This window comes from Falco biarmicus, chromosome 3 (genome assembly GCF_023638135.1).
Source record: "Falco biarmicus isolate bFalBia1 chromosome 3, bFalBia1.pri, whole genome shotgun sequence".
Lineage (NCBI taxonomy): Eukaryota > Metazoa > Chordata > Aves > Falconiformes > Falconidae > Falco > Falco biarmicus.
In genome coordinates, this window is record NC_079290.1 from 46,601,314 (window position 1) to 46,625,489 (window position 24,176).

General features: G+C 42.1%; 1 protein-coding gene and 1 long non-coding RNA gene across 13 annotated transcripts in view; one reads left to right on the forward strand and one right to left on the reverse strand.

Moving 5' to 3' along the window:
- Positions 1-248: 248 nt before the first annotated feature.
- LOC130145800 (uncharacterized) lies at positions 249-9,087 on the forward strand. Of its 2 annotated transcripts, none has more exons than XR_008820691.1 (3): positions 249-459; positions 5,436-5,538; positions 6,188-9,087. It is a non-coding gene; the product is annotated as an uncharacterized LOC130145800 (long non-coding RNA). The 2 variants fall into 2 exon arrangements; XR_008820692.1 differs by having other exon boundaries at positions 250-459; positions 6,195-9,087.
- Positions 9,088-15,553: 6,466 nt separating this feature from the next.
- FAM110B (family with sequence similarity 110 member B) overlaps positions 15,554-24,176 on the reverse strand; it is a 116,086-nt gene continuing 107,463 nt past the window's right edge. For all 11 annotated transcript variants that reach the window (XM_056331170.1, XM_056331162.1, XM_056331168.1 and 8 more), the window contains one exon: positions 15,554-19,882. In XM_056331170.1, coding sequence (XP_056187145.1) covers positions 18,468-19,580 — 1,113 coding nt within the window. In that variant the 5' untranslated portion in view covers positions 19,581-19,882 and the 3' untranslated portion in view covers positions 15,554-18,467. The remainder of the gene's footprint in view (positions 19,883-24,176) is intronic.

Sequence of the window (24,176 nt, forward strand, 5' to 3'; positions counted from 1 at the left end):
GTAGTACATGTTATCAGCTCATGTTTGTCTGTTTCTTCTCCAGTAAGTCAATTAAACTTACAGGACTGAGGTTTCCAAAGATATATTACATAAAGCACTGACTGTAGGAACCGTGCAGTGATTATATTGGGTAACACCGGTGCATTGGACTTAAACCCAGCAGCCTGGAAACATTTGTCCCACAGCAGCCCAGTTTAATAAATGATTAATGGAGCTAGTCAGTTTGGCCTGAGGTGAGCTTTTATTTGGGGCCCCGGAGAGGCTGGGCAGCCATGCTGGGCAGAGCCTGGCTACAGCCCAGCATCCCACCTGCCAGCCCCTTCGTGGTGAGCCCCCAAAGCACAACTAGCTTCCTACCTCACATTCAGCATGGCCTTCGTGTGTCCATGGAGAGGTGGGAGCAGCTCCTACTGCTTCCTAGCATCCCTGGATAGACATGACCCTGTGATCTTTTAAAAGGTATGGATATATGTTTAAGTGTGTGTGTGTGTGTAGTGCTGCAATTATACTTAACCAGAGCACCTCAGCCCAAGAGGACTGTAAAGAAACATGTTGATATCTCTGAAATTAAGTATTTTAAAACTATCAATGGTCCCTGCAATCAAGTGATGCTCTTTGTTATCAGGCAGTAAAAAGGCAACGTTCAAAACACATCTTATGACAACTAGGGAAAAAAAAAAAAAAAGAAAAAAAAACCAAGCAAAGATTCCCCAAGGGAGTAAGATTCACTAAATCCTCCCACACTCACAAATGCCTCTCTTCCAAGAAAGCAGGATTATGCTTGGGATTGAAAACTTTTCCAAACACCTTTGAAATCCATTAAATTTGTGTTGATCATGTTAAGCTAGTGCACTTCTCCAGCCGTAATAAATATGAAAGCAAAGATGGAGAAGGTCAGTGCAGGAAATAACCTTAGGTGGCAGGAATTTCTGGATCATGATCTTTTTCTATAAGCATTAAAAAACACCTGCATTTTAAATTACACCTCTTTGAAGATCAAATATTTGCAAGATTGTTGAACCTTGTCTTGGAGGTTTTGGTGGGGATATTCCTGGGGGATCCTGATTCAGGGCAAAACTCCTGAAGAGAACAGCATTTTTAAAAAACGTTAACACATAGAGACTCCTGCAAAAGTCTGTAGCTGTGAAAACAAAGCATCTGGAAGCTGATAAAAATTAGCAGAGGATAAGGTGCTTATGGGTCATCCTTTTCATGCATAGTGCCTGGGATTGCATGCATAGTGATCAGTCTTGCTACAGCCATGTTCATCTGGGCATATAGGAGACACCAGGTTTGAGAGATTGGTAATAACTTTTCTTAGATCCACATCAACATTTTAGTGTCTTGTCAGACATTGTGAGGGAATAGTGTGTCTTAAAGTTTTCTTTTCTCCAATTGTGCCGCCTGGTCTAGCACCTGCATGGTAAGGAAAAGGTAAATGATGTAAAAATAATGTAATAAGTGTTATAACATTATAAAATAACGTAAGAAGAGTTTTCCCTGCACCTCTCTTAACTGAATTACTCCCAACAGACATTTTCTAGACATGCATGAAGATGTGAGTGTGGTTCACAAAAGGCAAAGTCTAAGGACATTTGAGAGGCAGAACCTAGGGCAGGGACACAAGTTACCCGGCCTGGTATAAAAATCAACAAGATTAGCAACAAAAAGCAACACACTGGCTGTCAGATCACTGAAAACTGACAAAGAAACCCAAGCTCCACTGAAATCAGTAGCAGGACTTCACTGACATCAGAAGAACCAATGTGTTCCCTGGGACAAGTAGAAGGCACCCTGCTGAACTCATGCTGCTCAAACCATGTTTGAAAGACCCTGCGTTACATTATATTTACTGCCACATAGAAACAGGCACCATACCGCTCTGTAGTGCAAGCTCCCTATAGCAAGTGCAACACAGCGTGATTTACAGGGTCAGGGAGGTAAATTTCAAGGCATTGCATGTTGGTAAATTCTACCTTGTTTTAACACCAAAAACTTTAATTAGGTTAATGTTACTGTCCATTAAAGAGAAATTTATTACAGAATGGTTCTTGTAAGAAAGAAAACAAGTCCAGAATATATTTTTTTTTGCACATTTTGGCTTGGACATCTTAAGGAATACTACCAATCTTAACTAGCTAAGGGTTGGGGTTTTTTTGTTCATTATAGCGCAGCCAGGATTATATTCTGTAACAGCTCTGATAAGCTTTGGAAAGGAAACAAAGATTCAAATACAGTTTTTACTTGGCTTGCCTTTTTTTTTTTCTTATTTTTTTTAAAACCATTTTTCAGATTCTGCTCACATTTATGGTTTTTTTCCTATGTAGATATACACTATCAACTTATACTATCATTTCATTGTTACTCTGCAGCAGGCAACTTAAAATTCTGGTTTTCAGCCTCTGTTACTGTAAACCAAATTCTGTTTCAATATAACTAAATTGGTATGGAAAGGTAGGAATATTGCCAGTTATTGCAATGCTGTAATAAATTGCATATGGAAAACCGAAGTGATAAGGAGCTTAATTAACTGTGATTTATATTGATCTATATGATCATAAAATCACCAGTTTGGAACAACCTAATTTGTTTTTAATAAGCTTTGCCTGAAAGACTAGTAATTACAGTCATAAACCAATCACTGAATTAAAGCATAGTAAAGTTAAAAACAAAAGCAGTTACAAGAAATTTCATTAGGAGGCCCACTAAGTAAAAAAAAGGTTAATCTATGTTTATACAAAACTGAAACTGCAGTAGCACCTGTGACAGGTGAATTTTCACATCTTTTCACACTCTAAACTCACATTCTTGAGGTTTACAGAAACATTTATGTTTTGGCTTAACAGTGGTAATCAGGGTCCCAAAACTGTCTTGTTGATTTAAGTGGAAGATGTTAATATTATTTCTGTGCTGTGTGTGGGTGAGAAATCCTGAGCAGACCCAGAAGTCAGTAGGTTGTGGTAAGTCCATGTGGAACTGTCACGAGCAAGTTTGTGGGTTAACAGAGCAAGAGTTGCTCTTGGCAAAGCTGACAGTTGTTGACTGATACATGAGCTACACAGGAGGAGAAAAAAAAAATTAATTTCACTCTTTCAAGTCAAACAAAGTTCAGCAGGAAAAAGCTCATGGGCAGAGGTCAGGCTGTCCAAGAAGTGATGGGAGCTCCACCCACAGTAACTGGACACTTGTAGCATTAGTTGTTGTCTCCCTTATGCTGAAAATAACTTTTTTTTTTTTTTTTGAATCAACATGTTCATAAGGAACTTCAGAGGATGTTTAAAATGTGATGGCAAAACGACAGTGAAGACACAACTGTGCTAATATTTCCACTGTGGTGACACTTTGTGGTGCTCTATATGAGGCTGTTATTAGAGAGGACCTAACCTCTTCTGAAAGCTTGTGCTCTGGGCACCATGACATTAGGGCTCCATTTCTGAGGGAGCTGTAGAGAAAAGGGAGGTATGAAGAGAAAGTAGCTGTTCACTTGGTGAATGGATACTGATGAACATCCTAGCTGTCTTTAAGTGATCTCTGAAGACAACACTGAGGACTACAGATGTGACTTCCCAACAAACGTACCACTAGGGTCCCTCACAAAAAAATTGACACAGACTTATATAATAACCCAGCGAAAGAGAAACTTTTAAATCATTATTAGTAATAGATCATCAATCTTAAGAATGGTAATTGCTTAAGAACTTTGGAGAACCATTTGGCTTTTTTAACAGATAAAAGAATTAACAAAATTTGGAGACGGAGCAAAATTATTTTGGTTCCTCCAGAGCAAGCAAGGAGACTGTTGAATGCTGTAGGCTCTAACACAGGAGGTGTGTGTGTATAATGATGTCTAGTGGGATTAACTGTCAACTAATCCAAGGCTGTGTGTATTTGAGGGAGACCTTGAGTAACATGCAATTTGGTACCAAGTGAGGCGTAAATATTCAGGAAAAAGGAGTTCCTAATAAGGACTGTTCAATGGAAATGTGCCTTGGACAAAGCAAAGTTTTGGCTGAGCTTGAGTGCTATGTCCTGACTGCAGGTGGCCCAACGTTGCTGCTCACCCCACCGCTCTCCAGCCCTGTTCTGTCACTGTGATCTAGGTTAGTCTTAACACTCTGAACAATGTGTTGCTGTTTTTCTGTTGTTTTGTGGGTTGTTTCTTTACCATGGATCATTGTGACTCAAGTGGGTTAGGGAGAGATGGCGTGTGGTGATGTGCTGACAGATCGGCGGTGTGCTGGCAGAGGTGACCATGCTGCCTCGTGAATGGCAGGAAGGGGCAAGAAGCTCTGGTCACCCTCCCAGGGGTGACTTGCTTCAGACACAGCCTGTAAAGCTCAACCATTGCTCCAGCATGTGAAAAGACTGCACAAAGACAAGAAAGTTTCATTAGCACTACCCCAACGGTGTATGCATGGATAGCAGACCTTTTCATCTTGACTGTGCCAGTCAGTTCTGATTGGACACCTTGGAGCAGGTAGGATGAAAAGCAGTTCATCTGAGAGCTGTTTAGTTTGCCCAAGAAAATGTTAAGGGCAGACCCAGTCGTGGTCTCTGCACCTACACTGTGAGCAAAACCGCGGTGGTGGGCTCCTCAGCCTAGCAAACAAATGCACAGCAGCACCGTGGGGCTGCTGTTTGAAGCTGGACAAATTCAGACTGCAGAGGAGATTACAATTTATCTAAGCAGGGGGTTATTAACCACTGAAATGGTTTAGTAAATGCTGTTGTGGGTTCTCCATCACTGCCTTTGTTCCAATCAAAATAGGATTTCTCAACTGAAATGCAGCCTGTAATTCGAAGGGGAATTAATTTATGCCCGGTTATAATTGGTGTTTAGAGAAAGTCAGAAAAACAATTACAGTGATCTCATCTGGCCTAAAAATCAATGAGTATATTTAAAAGGGGGGGAAAAAAACCCCAAACGCCAACATAACAGAACTCACTTAGGAGGAATTAAATTTCTGGAGATTGTGTTTCACAATGGCACATCACTTCCCACTAACACATACCTGTAGTGATAGCGCTGCATTTTTTAAAAAATGCTGTTCAAGGAGACAAACTACTTTTTAAAGGAAAAGCAATTGTAATTCCTGGATGAAATCAGAGCTTTGGTGACAGAAATGATAGGAGTTTACTTCCACAGGGGGTCAGAACTTTATTTGCTTTTCCCTCCTTTCACAGTCATAAGTGTGTCTCACTGCAGGATTTTACAGAAGGATATAGGGGATTTTCTGCTCTGCAAGTTGTGGTATTTCTTTTGGAAATGAAGAAAACCCAGCATACACTGGCTGAGTGGTTGGCTTTGATCTGATGATATCTCAAAATCAGGGATTAGATGAACAGAGAAATGTCACTGATATTTTTCAGCTACAGAGGGTTGCAGTTACATCATTGTGGCATCCTCAGCAATAATTATTTGGTGTTTTCCACAGCTTATCACTGAGAAGGACTCAAAATCGGAGTGTGAATGCAGAGTACATGCAAGTAATCACTGCTACCAGCCCAGAAATTTAACTACTGATGAAAAAGACTATGGTGAGTTTTTAATATGATAAAAGAAAACAGAAGACAATCTTTTTTATAGCAAGGTTACAGCATGCTTACTGCGCAGAAGTGATCAGAAAGATATTGGGTCCTCAAAAACACAAAGCCTGCTGCATTTTGATACACTGATAAGTTATCTCAGTGCAGATACTGAATGGTCAGAGACGTTTCACTCGGTATCCAAAGATCTCAAAGAAATCTCCTGTTCAAATCCTGACCAGGCCTGACTGCCAAGCTGAAATGCAGCATTTTGAAGCTCACATTCATGTTTCGAGGTGATACTTCATTTGAGGGCACAGTCAATCCAATCTCACCCTCAGCGATTTCCAACATGCAGCTGTTCTGCAATCTAAAACCTAATCTGTAAAAAGAGAAATCAGTAGCATCCCTTTATTTAGTTTTCGGTGCTCTACATGTAACAAGTGTACATATTTTAAGATATTTGGTATGAGCATGGACCCATTTTCTGTAGTGTGAGTGCTCTTGGACAGCCAAAGGAAATAGTTGCCTTTCCTAATAATTTCCCAGATTCTCTGTTCGTATGTTTTAATACAGAGAATACATCTCTAGGTTTCTCAGATATTTCTTGGAAAGAACTGAAAAAAGTAGGGGTTGTAACTGCTGTAAATGCCTGCTTGAGTTTACAGATTAACCCGAAACAACAGCTGGCACAGCTGTGCCAACAAGCTGTCCTAGGAAAAAGTCCTCTCCAGAAGAGATTGAGATCTCAAAGTTCCTATTTCCAAAGAATTTTGAAATTCCCATAGAGCAGAAAACACCAACATTTGTGGTACAGAGAGCAGGGTCTCAGAGCACAGCGCTTCCCACCATGGACATGTTGACTTTGACAACCATGAATTCTCCAGGCTCCAAAGGTCCACCCAGTTTAGACACAAGTCACTTCCTTCATGTGAGATGCGAACTGGTACATCAGGATATCAGCTGCTTCACTGTCCATCACCAACTGTGATACCATACTGTGAAAATACTTCCACATTGTGCAATGTGTACGCTCTTACGGGCCATGTAAGCAATTCACGGTGGTGCAGGGGCTGCTGAGATGGAGTGAAGCACATATTCCTAAAGATAACAGGACACAACCACACACTGCTGCACCAGGGGAGATAACCATGCAATGGCTACGGTTGCTCACGCTGTCCAAAGGAGACTCGTCTTTGGGAAGCAGGGCAAAGAGAACTTAGCAGCCATCTTAAAGCAGCAACTTGCACAAAACACCTTCTTACTTTAAAGACGGAGCTAACTCTGCTTGTGAGCAGCAGCCCCTGAGCAGTGGGCCAGGACAGCAGTGGGGTGTGCTGCAGGTGGTGGTGGGGCCCATCTACTGTGGGACCCTGAGAAACCACAAATCCCAGAGACTTACTGCTCTGTCACGACTCACTTGTCAGTCAGATTTTTTTGGTGAGAAATAATACAGAAGTGTTTCAACTGGATTATTTGATTTGGGGTTCCTGCAACTTGAAGGTGGCTTGCTTTATTTCCCCCATTCCACAGATAATTTTCCTCAATATCAATTCAGCTGAAAAATAAACAGGGTTCAACATGAGTTATTTCTTATGGGAAAATGGTCTGTTGGGAACACATTATGCATTCCATTTACTAATCAGAATCTTCTGATAATTTTTACTGTGCATTGCAAATGCAGGCAGCCCATGTTACATCTGCAGGGCTCAGATATACTGGAACTGCTCCAAACTGATTCTCATAAATTTATTTTTAAAATTTCCCATACATTTACTGTTCCTTCATCCTGGTCACTAATGCATATTTAACCGATGGACTAACTACATGCATATCAATAGTTTAGTAGAGTTACATTTACCATAGTATTAAGAAATAATAGACTTTCTTTCAAAGCACATAGAAACCATTGCCTAAAGGAATAAATGTTTCAACCTGAGAAAATCTAAAGACTAAAAATATCAAGGGAGAAAGATAAATGGCCTCATCTTACAGTAAAAAAAAGGAACAGGAAAACTCAGGTTTTAGTGATATACTTCATGAAACAGTTTCATATGGCTGTTCATAAATAGAGACCCAAGTTGTTGTCAGAAAAATTTCAAGGATGAGTCAAACTGGCAAAGAGCTGCAGCTCAGATTTCTGGTTTCACCAGTCAACATCAGAATGATGAGGTCCAGGAGAAAGGATCTTTGGCCTCTGAGTAGCTGATGTAAAAACACGGGTCTCGGGAAGAAATAGCAGTGGTGAAGCACAGAGGAAACACAGAGGCAAGAAACATTTCTCTGCAGAAGTGTACCTTCCTGCAACAGGGTGGAAGGGACATGTGAGGACACAGCTCAGCCAACAAGCTCCTGAATGTGCCATTTCCCAACCCCCCAAACACACCTACTAAATCACTGTAGAAATGCTGGTTATTTGCAGCAGCAAAACTGTTTGAGGTGGCATGCAGGGCAGGACTGAGGAAAGTGACAATTTGTTTTCAGCAGAAGCTCTGAGGGAGCCTGGGATTAGCATCTTGTTCAAAGAGGCCAGTAATTCCTTTCCAAAATGTTTAAAGGATGCAGCTCCCGCCTCCGCTATCGCACATCAGTGCCTGCCCCAGAGGGGGTGGTTTCTGAAGGGAACTGGCTGAGGATAATTTCCTGGACTCCTGGACCTTTCGTATCGCTCCCATCTCTGCTGTGTTTCACTGCTGAGAGTACAAAGACCTCCAGTATTCTTATCTTGGCATTCCCCACTTATAGAAATGAGAGAAGCATTACAAATGAGTCTGTGGGGATGCATTATGAGAGCAGCAATAAAAACTAAAAAGCCAGCACTGGGGACCATGGCCAGTCAGATCGTTTGGGACCACTGAGCAGCGAAACAGTTCCACATCCCTGCTCTGAAAAGCTTGTTCATTTAAACACGGTGATAAGCTCTGCTCCTGCAGACTGCTCCTCAGGAAGACCTCATGGTCTGACTGTCACGGCTAATGTTATTTTCAGACCATATTTCTGCTCCCCCTTCTGTTCTCCTGCAGACCATGTGCTGAAGCAGCAGTCTCTTCCCTCGCTGTCCCCCCACACCAGACAGGACAGGAGCAGGATACACTAACATCAAGGTTGCTCTAAAAATTCATGTTTTCTCTCCTGCTTCCTTGTTTAATGGTTTTAAAGACAGCAAGTCTATCACTTATTTTTGGAGTCTACAGCTTACTCGTTGGGAAAGACACACGTGCAATAGTTAGCATCAGTCAGGAAAAGCTTCTGTATGTTTTGTGTTTATTCAGTTTGTTGTTTTTTTCCAAAGAGGTTCATCTTCTTCACAACCCGGCTAACAACCCCATACTATTATCTGCATGACCTGCTATCATCTGGCACAGTGAAAAAAAGGGTTGAGTGTCAATAGCTGCCAGGTGTTCATATTGAACTGCTTCTCGAACTTAAAATAATATTAAAAAACTAAAACCACCACCCATCACAACACTTTAAGCCAATGGATCAGATTTCCTCTGTATTAATATGAAGCTATAAATGATTTGTAAAAATGCTGAATTAAAAATATAATTAATTGCCTAAGCCTGGCTTGGTAAAGTTCATCCCTCCTTCCAGTGCACACAGCCTTCCCCACTCCTGGCATGTTGTGCTGTATCCCAGAAGAAGCTGATACAGCTGCAGGACTTTATCGCTGCTGAAGTCACACCGGCTCTTTCATTCAGCCAGCCAGACGGACCGCTGACTTCTGCCCAGTATCTACTGAATCCGAGTGCTCTGCCATGATTTCAACCATGTGAAACACTATTTTTTATTCAGCAAAACACGTGGCCAAGAAACCCCTTTCCATACGCTTTCAACACATTCCACAATTTCATTACACATCTGTTCACTCAGCAGCCCCCTGAAAACCCAGCGTGTCCCTGAGCATCAGCTCTGTGTGGTACTTGCATGGGAATGAGTCCATTAGAAAAATCTCTAATTCCACACCACAGCTGTCTTTAGGTATTAAACCACACACATCCCAGAGCCTCAGCAGCGCAGGAGTGTCCTGCCCGTGGTGGGGGGTTGGCCAGAACAGGTCCCCAAAGCGCCCCCCTTGCTCCCTCTTCCATAGCAGAGCTGTAAGTAAGACAACCACAGGTGAAGCATCCACCTTTCAACAGTGACCTTCCAAGGAGCCCTGAACATCTCTGAAATGGCCTCTCAGATAAATAACCTTCCACAAAGATTTTTGAGATCACAGCTGACTACTTTGCAGTTTATTGCTTAAATGTGGTTTGAGGCAGGGTAAATTTGTTTTAATATAGCACCAGTCGTACATTGCTCCTGAAACACCTCACTGGTGTTTAGAGATGAACGAAAGGGGCACCCCTGAGGCTTGTTACAAATATACATGATGGCTTATTAGTTCCCAGGTTTTCCATAAGCTGGTCATTAGCAGTTCAGTAAAAATTCAGAGAACAAATTATAATGTGTGCTACCTATGTGTGAAAAGACACAACCTGTGCTGGGCAGGTAGGTCCTGGCCTTCTCCTCACACCAGGACTAGTATTTTGTACTTCACCAAACCTCTTTCTTGCCTCATCTCACAGATCTACATCCTGTAGAAAAAAATACTTTTCATTACTTTTTTCAATACTTTTCATTAAGATAGTTCAGTGCAGATTATACAACTCTTCTGGGAGTGAACGCAGCAAAACTGAAAAATTAGTCATAGCCTAGGTGTGACAAATGCAGCTGCATGTGTGGGCAGCATCTTCTAGGAGAACCGTGGCCCAGATGGTCCTTTTCAGGTACCTGAAAGGTGCCACGGCAGAGGAATACAGTATGGGGACAAATTTCTTAGCCCAGCGAGCGGAAGAAGCTGTAGATGGGGAGTTTGAACCACCCAGGGTAGTTTCTCCTTCTACACCAAAGGATGAGACAGCGACTGTGCAGCTGCTTCCTTGTGTTCAGATCAGGGCTACGTCCTCTGGCACTCATGTCTGCTAGGTCTCAGGGGCCTGACACAGCCTTTGGGTAACTAATTTTACTAGGCATTATCTTGGTAAGATCCATACGCTTCTAAAAATGCCAGGCTACCATGGGACACACCTGCAAGGCAGGAAGATAAATAAAATTCAGAGAAAACACTGGCTTTTTACCCTCTGGAGCAAACCAGGCTGATGGCCCAGGCAAACAGTGGTTGCTCCATCCATGCTGCTGTGGGTCTGTCTGGAAGCGAGGAGGGATCTCTGCACACCCATGTGGTTTCCCTGCTCCTGGGGCTCCTACCTGTGGTGCCTGGAGGGCATTTCCCCTTGTGCTGCTTAAGGAGCCAGAAGAATAAGTAAGGAAGCAGTAGAAAACTAATGCACAAGATTCACAACATGGAAAAAAACCCATCCCGAAATAGGGCAAAATATTAAGCTCTGACAGTAGGTGAAATCCTGCCTTCCCCTCTTAAAATCAGTGATAAAATTCCCATTGACTTCAATGGGGCCAGAATTGGGGTATCCGGTTTTTCCCATGGTCTTTCCAGATGATGCACCCAGACATGTTTTAAAGTTTCCTTATGCCACTCTGGGGAAAATCTGTATGGTTTTATTAGGTTCTTTGGCTCTTAGGTTCTTCACTGTATGGCATTGGGGGGGGGGGGGGGGGGGGCAACTCTGCAACTTACTGAGAAACAACAGCAAAATAAGTTAATAATAAAAACAAAAGTTACAATACAACTTCTTGCCTGCTCTCTACCTACTGAATTCAATGCTGGAGCGTTTAGTGATACAAAGCTCCAAATTTCACTCGGTCTGTAGGAAAGGATTTGAAAGGTCTTATTGGATGAACATGCTAGAAACAAAAACATGGGAAATCAAAAGTGTTATGACAACTCTTTGTTCAGAGTCCTTCAACACGAAAGAATCATAGAATCATATAATTGTTTAGGTTGGAAAAGACCTTTAAGATAATCACGTCCAACTTCTAACCTACTGCTGCCAAGCCCACCACTAAACCATGTCCCTAAATACCACGTATACATGTCTTTTAAATACCTCCAGGGGTGGTGACTCAACCACCTCCCTGGGCAGCCTGCTCCAATACCTGACAACCCTTTCGGTGAAGAAATTTTTCCCAATATCCAACCTAAACCACTCCTGGTGCAACGACATTTCCTCTTGTCCTATTGCTTGTTCCTTGGCAGAAGAGACCGACTCCCACGTTACTACAACCTCCTTCCAGGCAGCTGTAGAGACCGATAAGGTCCCCCCTGAGCCTGCTTTTCTCCAGACTAAACCACCCCAGTTCCCTCAGCGGCTCCTCATAAGCCTTGTGCTCCAGCCCCTCCACCAGCTTCGCTGCCCGTCTCTGGACACGCTCCAGCACCTCAATGTCCCTCCTGTAGAAAATTCAGCTGATGGACTCAAACCCGTAAGCTTGCAGAAAGCGTTTTCAGATGAGTGAGTTTTGTGCCAGATACATGTAAGCTGATATGCTCCAAGCCATGCAAAACACAGACGAAGAAAATCAAGCCTTTGCCAAAACCTAATACTGTAATTTTCATGCAGTCAGACACATTAACTGAACCTGTGCTGTCCAGTCTTATTTGCAGGCCAACACTAATAAATAAGACTATGTTAGTTTTCTGTTGCCCCTCACAATCTATTTAAAATAAAGAAAAAAACCACCATCCTCCAAAACTTTAGTAAAATAAAGTTCATGTTCAGCTAAGAACCCTTTTATCCTACTACTTAAGCCACCCCAAATCACTGTCAGCGCATTTCTAACTGCTCCATGCTGAGAGTAGCAAAGCTTTTATGGGTCAGAACGGCAAGCCTGACTTCATAAAACATTATACTTGGAAAGCAGGTCATTTATTAAAAGATCTGTTAAAAGCTTCATTTCTTAAAAAGCAAAACTATATACCCACCTCTACATCTTGTCTGAGAGCATTTGCATACACAGATGTTGTCCCAATTTCAGCCCTGTTCTCTTTTTTTCCATCTTCTTCATTTTTTAAAATATGAGTAGCAGGCACTTACTGAATCAGTCGCACGCTTCGCCAAGCACCTTCTGCTTCCATACACTAGTTCATCCTGTCTCCCAGATGAACACACTAACATCCTTTCCCCACACGCAGGGCTGAGGTGCTGGACCCACAGCCCCAGGGCTGCACGAGATGGCAGTCTGGGGATTTTACCTTCTAAACCTGCTCTTCTCTTACCACAGCGGGAAGTCTCCTGCAACGACCAGGTGAGGATAGACTTTGTCTCTTCTGGAGCTCCCACTGCCCTCTTGTTTTATGGTAGTCTTCAGGCAGCGCTCTCCGGCCGCCTGCCTGGGAACTCGGCACGCAGTGCAAGTGGTCTGGATGCCACAGGTGTGAGACACGGGTACCGTGTTGCCGAACAGCAGAAGGCAAAACAGTATCTACTGCTTGGATAGCGGGCACGTAGCATTCTCTTCACTGCAAATTGTACCACCTTTGCATGCGGTCCTCGAGCCAGCATTTTATATGGAGCCAAAGAAGTAGCAGGAGTATGTATTGGGCGACATAGAGCAGAGAAGGAAATACAAGCAATTTTGGACCAAGAGACTGATACTTCAAGATATGTTTGGTATCCTGTTCTTCAGGAGTGTTTTCAATCACTGCTTCTTCCTGAAGAACCACCTCTTGCTGCTTCATCTTGCCTGAAAATAGCATGGCATGCCAGAAAATTTTAAAATAACCCAATAAATAGATTACTATCTGTTCGGGACATGGCAGCTCAACGGCAGCCAGGGTTACTCCGTGGAGACAGGCTGCCAGGAATATGGGGGTTGTGAAAGACGGGACAAATTGTGGGAAAGTTGCTTTGGGATGCAAGGGCATTAACGTAACTAAGGGATGAGGCTGCTTAAGAAAGGAAGATAACTGAGGAGAAGATGACGACCTTGATCATACATTTCAGAGAAGAGAAGATGAAAAAGCTAGACAAGACAAGAAAGGTGCATGCAGAAAGGAAGAATGGAAGCTGGGAAAACTCAGAAAATGCAAGACAACAAGAAGGTGGAGAAGACTTGCCGTGTCAAAAGAAGGAAATAATAAAAGCACAGACACTAGCACTCTCTTACTCTTGCCATAAGACTACCATGAAAATTACTTTAAATTTAGAAGAATGACATTTAAGAGACTACAATTTTTGTTATATAAATGATTATTTTTCGTGACAACTAAGGGAAGAAAAAGTCACCCCTTATTATTACTGAGTTTTGATGGGCAGCCATAACCAAATTCTTAAGCGATCAAATATAAAATGTGCTTGAAGGCTGTTCATACCTATGAGGGCAAGACAGATGGTGTGGTGTAGGTGTCTCCACTTTAGATTGTACTGCACCCCAAATGGACAACAACTGAATTCTAGCAGCAATTTACTAACTGCAAAAAACACTAGGACACAGGTTTGGATCACCACTTGGGCTTCCAGGGAGAAAAATGCAAGGCATTCATGAGTTAATATTTCTGACTGAAATTTGCTTATTTAGAGGTTCACTTAACAGATGCCATCATCAGGAAATAAAAGTCCTTAGACTGAACAGACAATTTTAATGGCCTTTCCCATTAAGCTATGGGTGATATATTTCAAGGGGCAGATTATTGGAGTCTTTCTGCTGACAGCAGGTAATGTCAGATGAATTCAGAATATCAGTGAACATCTAAGCCTTGGTAACAAAGATTTTAATACAGTTACATTACAATTCAGGACAAAACACCTTGACCAATTCATTCTTTTGTACGGCACAAAGGAACCTTACACTATATCTGCATTTATATTCATTGCCAAAATAGGCAACGGATCCTTACTGTTCACGGGCACAAAGCTCCAGATGCTCTTATAGTCTAAGCCTAACGTGCTCAGCTACTGGTGTGGCACCATTAATCACATAAAACATGCGTTTTATAGCCTTAGAAAACTGGAACCTCCTAGATTTATTGGTTTGACTACTCTGCACAATAAAAGTTTCTTATGAACAAGTAAGCTCTGAACATAATGTACTAAACATTACCATCCCATAATCAATAGGTATTGGGAAGACTGTTTTTAAGGTTTAGCTCTTTTCCTCTTCTCTGCACACTGAAATTATTCAGCTCTGTACTGCAGAGCTCCATTAAGCACTTTGTTTTTCATTGAATGACTGGAATCAAACGCATATGGCCTCCATGGATGGATAAACTGCTGTAAAAAGAGATAAGTCAGCAATACTGATTCACTCTGTTGTCTGAGCGTGCCTTTTGATTTTTGAATTTCTGCCAAAAGCATCAACCGTTCTGTGTTTACCCTTCAAAAGCCCTCGGTCACTCAGATGGTGCATACACTCACAGCACAGCATGCTCTCTTGCAGAAACTATTAATAAAAAAGAAAATTTCAGTACTTGTATTCATTGAATCTAAATTTGTGGCACAGATCCTATATCCCTCATGTTTCTCAACGTTGTTACTATATAATATGAAGTGATTAGAAGACCGGTTTTACTTTGCTGCCCATCTCTTTCACTCAGAGAACTGGTTTATCTCTGCACAAAGCTGTACATGGCTTTCAAAGTGTACTTTGCCACAGAATTTTCCTCTTCCTTTCCCTTCCTGGCAAGTCAAAACAACAGAACTCCCACAAACCTCTGTGGCGGTTTCTTTTGTGTCTGTGAATTCATACTAATTACTGAAGACATACTGCGTTCTTCTTCACTGCTGGGGCCAGGACTGTCAGCGCTGGGCTCAGCACCGGCTTTCACAGGATGCCAGAGACTTGCATCTCCCTCCAGATCTGCTGCTGACACGAGAGCTGTTGTTTAACCACGGAGGCTTGCTGTGCACTTTGCACCTGAGTAAATGCCTGCTGGAGACAGCAGGAACACAACCAGAACGGGTCCCTGATGAGGCGTGTGACTTGGTTACAACTCCCTGCAAATCCAACATTCAGCACTCAGGGATCTCCTAAGGCAGAGACAAACAGCTGACCCTCTCGACATGACGGATTACCTGTCTGCAAAGGCAAAATGGTTATCCCCATCTGAAAACAAAAACAGATCAGACACCAGCAAATTGGTTTTTATGCAAACGTACAGGTAATGGCAAGACTATAAATACATAAACCCTATCTGCATAAACCGTAATGAAGCGACAAATGAAGGCAATTGCTACCTGCGTGTTCAAAGCCTGGTGGGCATTTTGCAGTCTTGTGATTTCTATTACTGCAATCTCACCAGAGCTGCAAGTTCAGTTGACTGTGAAGGTCTGGGTCCTGTAAAGCCTTCTTCGTGCGCGTATTGCATGCAACAGGGAGAGTGCAGTCAGAGCCTGCGCGGTGTCAAACGTGCTGCTTAAGATCTCGGGTGAGGAAATGCTCTCTTACAGATAGCTCACAAGCCTAAAGCCCTTGTGGCATTGAAAGGAAATGAATTTGATTTCTCAAGAGCCTATGGCTTCCTAACAAACCCTGGGAAACAACTTCAGAATACTAGCATATGCTCTAATCCATTTTCTAGTTATACAGGCTTCTTTATTACTGTTTTTGGCTGACAACAGTTGAGATAGCGTGTTTGTCATAATTTTTAAAACAATTGAGAGAGAATAATGTGAGTGCATTTTTATTTTGGTTTTAACTTCTTTATTTCATTGCTGTACAGCTGCATTACACTTGGCTTGAATCCCTTAAGCATTATTTTCCTTGGCAAAATAGTCACTGAACTGAGTAGAACTTACTATTGGAAAAATATGCTTGAAAAACCAGTGTGATGTCAATGCCAACTGAAACCCATGGAGCTTTAAATGTCACAAATGTGCCTGTAGCTGAAATACACAGCTCCTCATTTTTTTGACCGAACTAGGAATGTTGCAAATCTTAGGTCGTGAAACCAACGGTAAAAACCATAGAGTAGCCTCCTGAAACTGAATGTGTGCTTTCCCCAACCCCGCCCCCCCCCCCCCCGCCCCCTTGCCCCATGAACAACCATTTGGAAAACAATTATATAAAACCTGATGTAGGTTAATTCCATAGGCAACAAACGACTGTGTGGCTCTGCTTCCAGTTTTGCCTGCATGAACTGTGGCTATCAGTGAGAAGATGAGCCACAGGCTTAGAGAAAAGATAGAACCCGACTTTGTAAAACACCTTTAATATTCAAATATATAAATAAGCACTACTGAAGAATAATTCAGAAGACTGCAGTGATGCATTATGAACAGATGCTATAAACGGGAGCAGTAACATTGCTAGGTAAGGAAGAAGCAAGCTATTTTAGGAGTCTTGAAAATCTTTTCTAGTTCTTCAGACAGATCATGCTGCTATAGTTACTTTATAAAAAATTATATTCTGAAAAGCACTTCAGTAAAAGTAACCTTTTACTGAACTATTATTTAACCAAGACCTTCTACAGCACTAAAACACACTGCAATTGAGTTCCTGATATAGTTTTAAGAATGGGAGGGGTAAAAAAAGAACAAAAACCCTACCATACCTGCACCAGGAGCTATTTATTAGCATAACACTCTTCCTTTTAAAGATTTCGTAACAACTGAAGTATATACAAAGTCTTACAGCATTTACACAATAAAAAAGTTTCCTATTAGCTGATGAAGTATAAGGTAGTGCTGCAATTTACTTCAAAGCATGTATACAATAATAATGAAGCAGACCACTGTACTTTCAACTTCTCTGCTACCACACCACCACTGTCTGTTGAAATGACAGTTAAACAAACCACTGGGAAGACACAGATTGTCAAAAGATTTGTAACAGGTTGACCTGCAGCACTAACCATCATAAAGAGGAGGGATTAAAAAAAAAAAAAAAAAAAGCAAAGCTACATACTGTCATGTTTCTACACTTTCCTAGAGCTGTAACAAACTTTCACAGCCTTAGATATAACGTATGCAAGACAACATAATCACAATTTTTTTGATATAGTTCAGCTACTGAGTGTATTTACTTCTGAACAGGAGGTGTTATATTGATATGGCTGTGTGTTTCCATTTTTGTTCATTAACTGTTCAAATAGTCCTACAACAAAAATTAAAAGACAGCATGGAATTTGTAGTCATGATGTGTTTGACTAATAAAGGCATTCAATATCAGCTATAGGATCTAATCATTCCTGTCAAAAGTTTAAGACCAGGAATCTTTGAGTAAAAATCAAACCCACAACATCCTGTACCTACTCTGTTTTCATCTGTTGACTCCAACTTTGTTTAAGCTTTTCCAGCAGGGATAATACAAAATCATTAAAATGCTTACAATAACCCAAAGGCAGGACTCATTTAGTTTATGAGAGGTCAAGCAGAGTCACTGGACTACTTCTGCTGTAAAACTGAGGGAGCTTACTTAGAAAAAAGAAACCTTTACCGAACAGTCCCTTACTACAAGTAGGGATATATAGTTTAACAACGACACACAATTTAAGAACGTAGCCTTTTAGAAGCAGTTTCATATGTACCAATAATGCACTTTCAAGAAGAGATAAGGTTGCTTTGCCTATTGTTGTATGCCTAAACCTCTTATTTTGGCCAATTCTATTTCCCCCCCGCCCCCCCCCCCCCCCAAAGGGATCCTGTTTCAACTCAGAAACTAGTAACGTCAGTTGACAATATCTGCATTAAGACAAAAAGTGACATATATAAAATCCACAAGGAACCACATAAATACCAAAGAAGTCATATAACCCTTCCATGTAAACACTTTGATTATACCGAAGCTCTAATTAGATTCTCGTCTTAAACTTTTGGCAGATAATGTGTATGCTGAGCCACGCTTTGTAGTTAGTTATTGTTCAAGTGGAAGCCAGATCAGCTCACATGTTGACAGGCATGCAACTTGGAAACATTGCACAACAAGCAACACAAAGAGATTTGAGAAGGGTACAAGACTTCAAGTCGACTTCACAACCCTTCACAACTGAATATTCACAGACAAAGATACAGTCCTTGCTTTTTCTACGGTGGATTTTTCTCTCACACATGGGACACTTTCTGTGACTCTCTAGCTTGCTTGATGCTATATAACCACTTGATGATTCTGGCATTTCTTTCAATGGCAGAAATGCCGTATGGCACACGGTCATTGGCACTGTCATCATTTCTAAGGTCACTGTTGCTGTCCTGAGACTGTTCACAGTCTGAGCTAATCATGCTTGCACTGCGAAAGTTGAGGGATATAATATCAGAGTTAGCCCTTGCAAAGTTTTCCATCCCGAGGTTTTCAAGCTCTTCAGGATCCAGTCCGCAGTAGTTAAAGAATCGTTCAACATCTGCGTCGACACGAAAGTATCTGTCGCTCAAGTCTGATTTTGATCGCTGTAGGGAGGGTCTTCTACTAACTCCGCATCCAGACTCGACTGCCTCAATCTCTGGGGATTTCAGGGTGGTGATGGCAGCGATTTTGGGCTTTGGAGGCAGAGGTGGGGCTGAACTACTGCAGGGTATTGCTTTTAAGGGCTTTGCACTAGTTACTTTCCTAATGTCTGAGGAGCTGTGAGAGACATGCAAGAAAGTCTCAGCTGACTGATCTAGAAGCCTTCTGCTGACATTGGAGCTGCTCTCCTGCGGGCTGCTACGGCCCTGGGTGGGGTAAACTTTCAAAGACTCAGCAAACGAGTGCCGGTTCAGCTCTGTCGAATCAGCTCTGTGAGGCGGCCAGTTTCGGGGACCGTGCTTATGCCCTGAACCTGAGCTGGAGCCTTCAGAGCTGTTGATGATGTTCTTCAGAATCTCCAGTTTCAGATTTTCTCTCTGGACGCCACTCTCGGTCTTGGCATTGTTGCTGAAGACTTTCAAGGTGGGGCTCCCCAGGGCCCGCTTGGCCGCAGGACAGACCGGCGGCTTCGCTAGCACTGCCGGCTTCACAGGCTCCTGCTTGGCATTGATGACCTCCTGGCTCTTGACATATTTCGCCTTGTCGGCTTCCAGCCTCTCCACCGCACTCAGTCTTTTCGGATTAGGCTCCGCCTGCCTGCGAAAATAGTCGGGTCCTTTGTTCAGGATGCGGAGAGGAACAGCGGACGTGAAAGTCACGGCAGGGCTGACCGGCTTCACCATGCTACCTGTCGGTAGTGTTTCTGTAGGCATGTTTGGTGGTCTTTCCCCCGCAGCCGTTTTGGATTCTTCTCTGGGATCTCCTAAATGCACGGTGCAGAAACATGTACATTAAGCACAATGAATAGCCGATGAATCCTGGGATCTGAGCGTTAGCAGCAGCGCCTCATCTCACAGCTCATTAAATAACACTGCGTTTCTCTTTTAAAGGCAGCCTTTGTAGGGCAAGGCCACTCGACACAAGTCCGTATTAGTCTGCTCTGCTGACTCCTTTCTTCTCGCTGAAAGATGCAGGAGTCTCGCCGTTCCCTTTGCGCTCGGCGACCGGCAGCGATCTGAAATGCAGAATAACCAACCACACGTTAGCAAGAGCGCCTGACATCAGAGCGATAGCAACAGCCGCCTCCTGGCCCTCCTCTCCATCTCCCACCACCGGACGGATGGGATGCAGCTGCCGGCATGGGGGAGGCGGCGCTCGGGGTGCCTGTGCCCTCCACTCGCCCTGCACCCCCTCTGCATCTTACAAGAAATGTGTTGCTTGCTGCTTACAGTCTGAGCTTGCATTTAACAAAACTACGCTGGAAAAGAAAAAAATAAAATACAATTAAGCCCTACCATGATACAGCCATGCATTTCTGAAGGGAGAAAGGGAAGCAAAATGTGTCAATTCAGAGACTCAGACCCACCTATCGCCCGAAGATCAATGAAAAAGCACTTTCAGACTAATATCTTTGGCTCTGATTAGTTGATTTGTGTATATATTTTATCTCTAAACCACAAATGTTTATCTCCTTATAGGCAATGTACTCTGCAAATCTAAGAAATTAAGTGTATTTTCCTTTTTTATTAAATGATCCAGAAAACTATCTGGTCTAAAAAGCAGAGAGAAAACAGACACATGTAGTGTTTTAAGTGCAATGCACACCTTTCATCATTAATCTAATATAAAAAAAAAAACAACCCACAACCAATTAAAAAGTAGGCGATGTCGCTAAAGCCACGGATTCTAGTTCAAAGTCTGTTTGAACATTAGTCCCCAGAGCACCGGTGCTCCAGCAGTAAAATAAAGCTTTGCAGGTTCCTGTGATCACCTTACAGGCTTAACATCAACAAAAAAAGGCTTTGGGTTTTTTTTGATGAAAGATTTTGAGAGCACACAAAAACATTCTGACTGGGTTTGAAAGAAAAGAACTTGTCTTCATGTTTAGATGTAATCATTCAAGTTTTCTACCAAGCGCTAAGTGCAAATGAAGTTTACCTTCATCTAAATTATTTTAAGTTCCTATCACTTAGGATTGTCACAACAGTTTAAAATCCAACACTACGGATGACGTTACAAGTGCTGTAACAATTCTTCCCACATGAGGCACTGAAGGGCACTTATCACAGAATCTACTTTTCAAGCAGTGATTTCGCTAATGGATCTCATTTATTTTATTACTGCCCCATTAATCTGTGCTGCCCTTTTGAATATACCATTTCTCTTATCACTGTGTTCTTCAGGGAGAGAAAGAAAAGCAGCTGTTGCTTCTTCACTCATCCTAAGGAACACAGAGCAGCATCCTTCCCAGGGATGACTCGCTTTCGTGTGTACTATCATCCTGCGTGTGCTCATCCATCAATACCCAACTTACTAATATAGGGTGTGCCATCAGTACATTGTTTAGAAAAAAAAAAACCAAACAAAACGCCAAAAATTTACCTTCCAGCTAAAGATACATTAACAGTAAAAAGAAAACAACCTTGAGCACTGATTCCCAGAAATACATGATATACACATTGAATACTCTCTAAATCATCCAAGGTCAAAGCAAGCAAATAAAATATATAAATGCTATAATGAGATTATAGGAAAAAGCTGAGCTTTCTCCTGAAGGCTCACTGTCAGAAGCATTCTTCAAATATAAACTAACATTTTTAGGTGGGTGATAAACCAGACACGCATGCAGTGCAATTGAAAGGGTAGTGAAATGTTAATTAAGCTTCCCTTTCAATGTTGTTTTATAAATCCTAGTGCTAACTCCACAGTAGTTAGACTTCCTGAATTTTAACTAAATCTTTCTGAAAGAGAAAAAAAGCTCGCTTTCCTCATTTGAATCAGCATATTTATTGGTACTACTTTGAAATCAAGTATCAAATTTCCAAATGGACTGAAGGCAATTCCAACACACATCTGCACACACACATTTCTTTTCTGTACACACAAATCAAATCTTTCCATGTCGCCAGCTCAGAGCTTGATGGCTAAGTGCTTGGCAAAGTACACCACTGGTGTGTATATTTGATACTTTTGTGCAGAAATCAAATCTATGTGAGAGCAGAGGTCTTGTCAGGAGGAGGAAAAAAACCCCAGTTCTCTGTACCAAACACTGCCACCCAAATGAGTTAATACCACTTGAATAGGTGAGGCCACAGACTTCTATTTCTTCCTTGGCCACTGTCATTAAAGGCCACCATGGTCCTGCCCCAGAGGACAGCTGCCAACTCCATTCTCCTCCTGGCCAGTGGCCCCACATACCCATTACGGATCACAGCTGTGGGAACCGAGGCATCGGCCTCAAGGCTGCTTTTGGAAGTCCTTCCCCAGCACCTAACAAGTTCCTCGCTCAGGACAGCCCTGGTCAATGCCAACAAGCATTGCTTAGGAGGCCAAGCATCCACACTGGCTTCAATACCACACTGAAAAGGGAAAAAAAAAAAAATCCCACCGCACATGCACATTCATCCAGGAGAACAAAAGTGCTCGTTTGCAAGCACATATGGGGCCAAGTGCCTTGAAGTCAATAGAAATATTTTGTGACTGGCAATGAGCTTCAGGCATGCCTAGAGAGAAAAACAAAGGCCTGCTGAGGATCCAGGCTGAAACGTTCACTCAAGCCACTACAGGGAGCTGGGGAAGTAATGGGCAGATGGTTACACGGCCAGACACGGAGGCTTTGTACCTGTGGAGCTGCTGGTATAAATTAAGGTATATGCAGCTATGAAAAAGGATTAACTATATTTTTGTGTCTTGTTTAAATTGCTCCATTTCACAGAGATGCTGCATTTAAACATCACCAGAAAGTTTATTCAGTACTCTCATCTCGGACAGCTAAAAATTATTAACCAGGTACCATTAGAAAAGAAGGTGGGATGAAAGAGGGGTGGACGAAGGTAAAGTACTAATGAAACTACTTCTCCAGCATGGGCTGGCGAAGGCTGCAGCCTAGTTCCGCTGCTAGCTGGGAAAGTGACTGCAATTCCTACCAGCCTCTCTGCTGTCCACAGGCACCTGAAACACAGCGGCAACACTAGAGAGCCTTGATACTTACTAATGTCATCCATAAGGAAAAAGGTTGAGCTGCTGCAGTACAGCACAGTCTCAGGAAGAGAAAATTGTGCTACTTGGTTTCCAGTTGTGAAAATCATCATTGCAGGAACAGGGGTATAGAAATGGCTTTCTTCTGGTTTAAGCTTAAACACGGCTTATGCATCTGAATTTCCTGTTGTGTGCAGCTCTGGTACCAGTTTTGCACTGCAGAAATTCAAAGGCAAATAGGTTTTCTTCACTCACTCCCAGGAAATGCATGAAATATACTCAGGGACCTTAGATGCGTTCCTTTTACTCTGTTTACATGCAAACGTCTACTCTGTAGGTGAAATTCTTCTACCGGCTGAATTGTGTTTCTCGGGATTCACTCTGGATTTCCATTATTGCTCTTCCTTATAACAACTGCTAGATTTAAGAGATTATTTAGAGAAAAACAAAGCTAAAACCTCCTGTGCACACATTTAAACATAGTTCATTTTAATACTACGCATAGATTAATAAAACCTTTCTTAAAGTTCTTACTAAGCAAGCTCCTCTAACACCCAGCGACTGTGGCAGACCTGCTGAGTAGCGTGCAAGCTGTACAAAGGGGTAGAGGGGTTTTGTGTTTTTTAAGCTGTATTTTCAGCCAGATCTGATTTTCAGATCAGAATCTTCGATTCAGGATCCCTTTGCAATAGAGGCAGAGATCCAGAGCACTTGTGCATTTTAGGCATTGTGTTCTAATCACTCTTAGGTCTGTAAAACGTCTGCTAGAAAGTCACATTTAAATAACAGACACGCTATCTGCACAATTTAGGGTACACAATACAGCCTAGAGCAGCAATAGTTATACAACTAACATTAACTACAAATAAATCGTCTATAAAATAGTCTTTCTTTGATTTAAAGCTAGGACAGCAGGAAGAGATAAACTATGCAGAAACCTTGGAATTAGAATTCCATATATTCTAAATATGCAGGTTTTTGAAGTTTAAAAGAAATTTATGAACTGGCCCCATTCTGTAAGTATTTATTTCTAGTGCTATTACTAATAAAATGTTATTGTACAATACTCAAGTTTGGTTTTTCTCTCATACCTAAAGCTACATTCTAAACAGAGACTGAATGATGCTAACAACTGAATGACAGCAAACAACGCGCTTCCCTTCCCTGGTTCTGTGTTGCCCTGTAGCTCCTACACGTTGGCCAAGTTTCAGCCAGTCTTTGCCTAAAAGTATTCACAGAAGAGCACTACATATTCTAACAGTATTCAAGTTGCAACAAAGCAGCCAAAACCAACAGTGAAAATGTGGCCCAAATGAAATTAGTGGAATTTC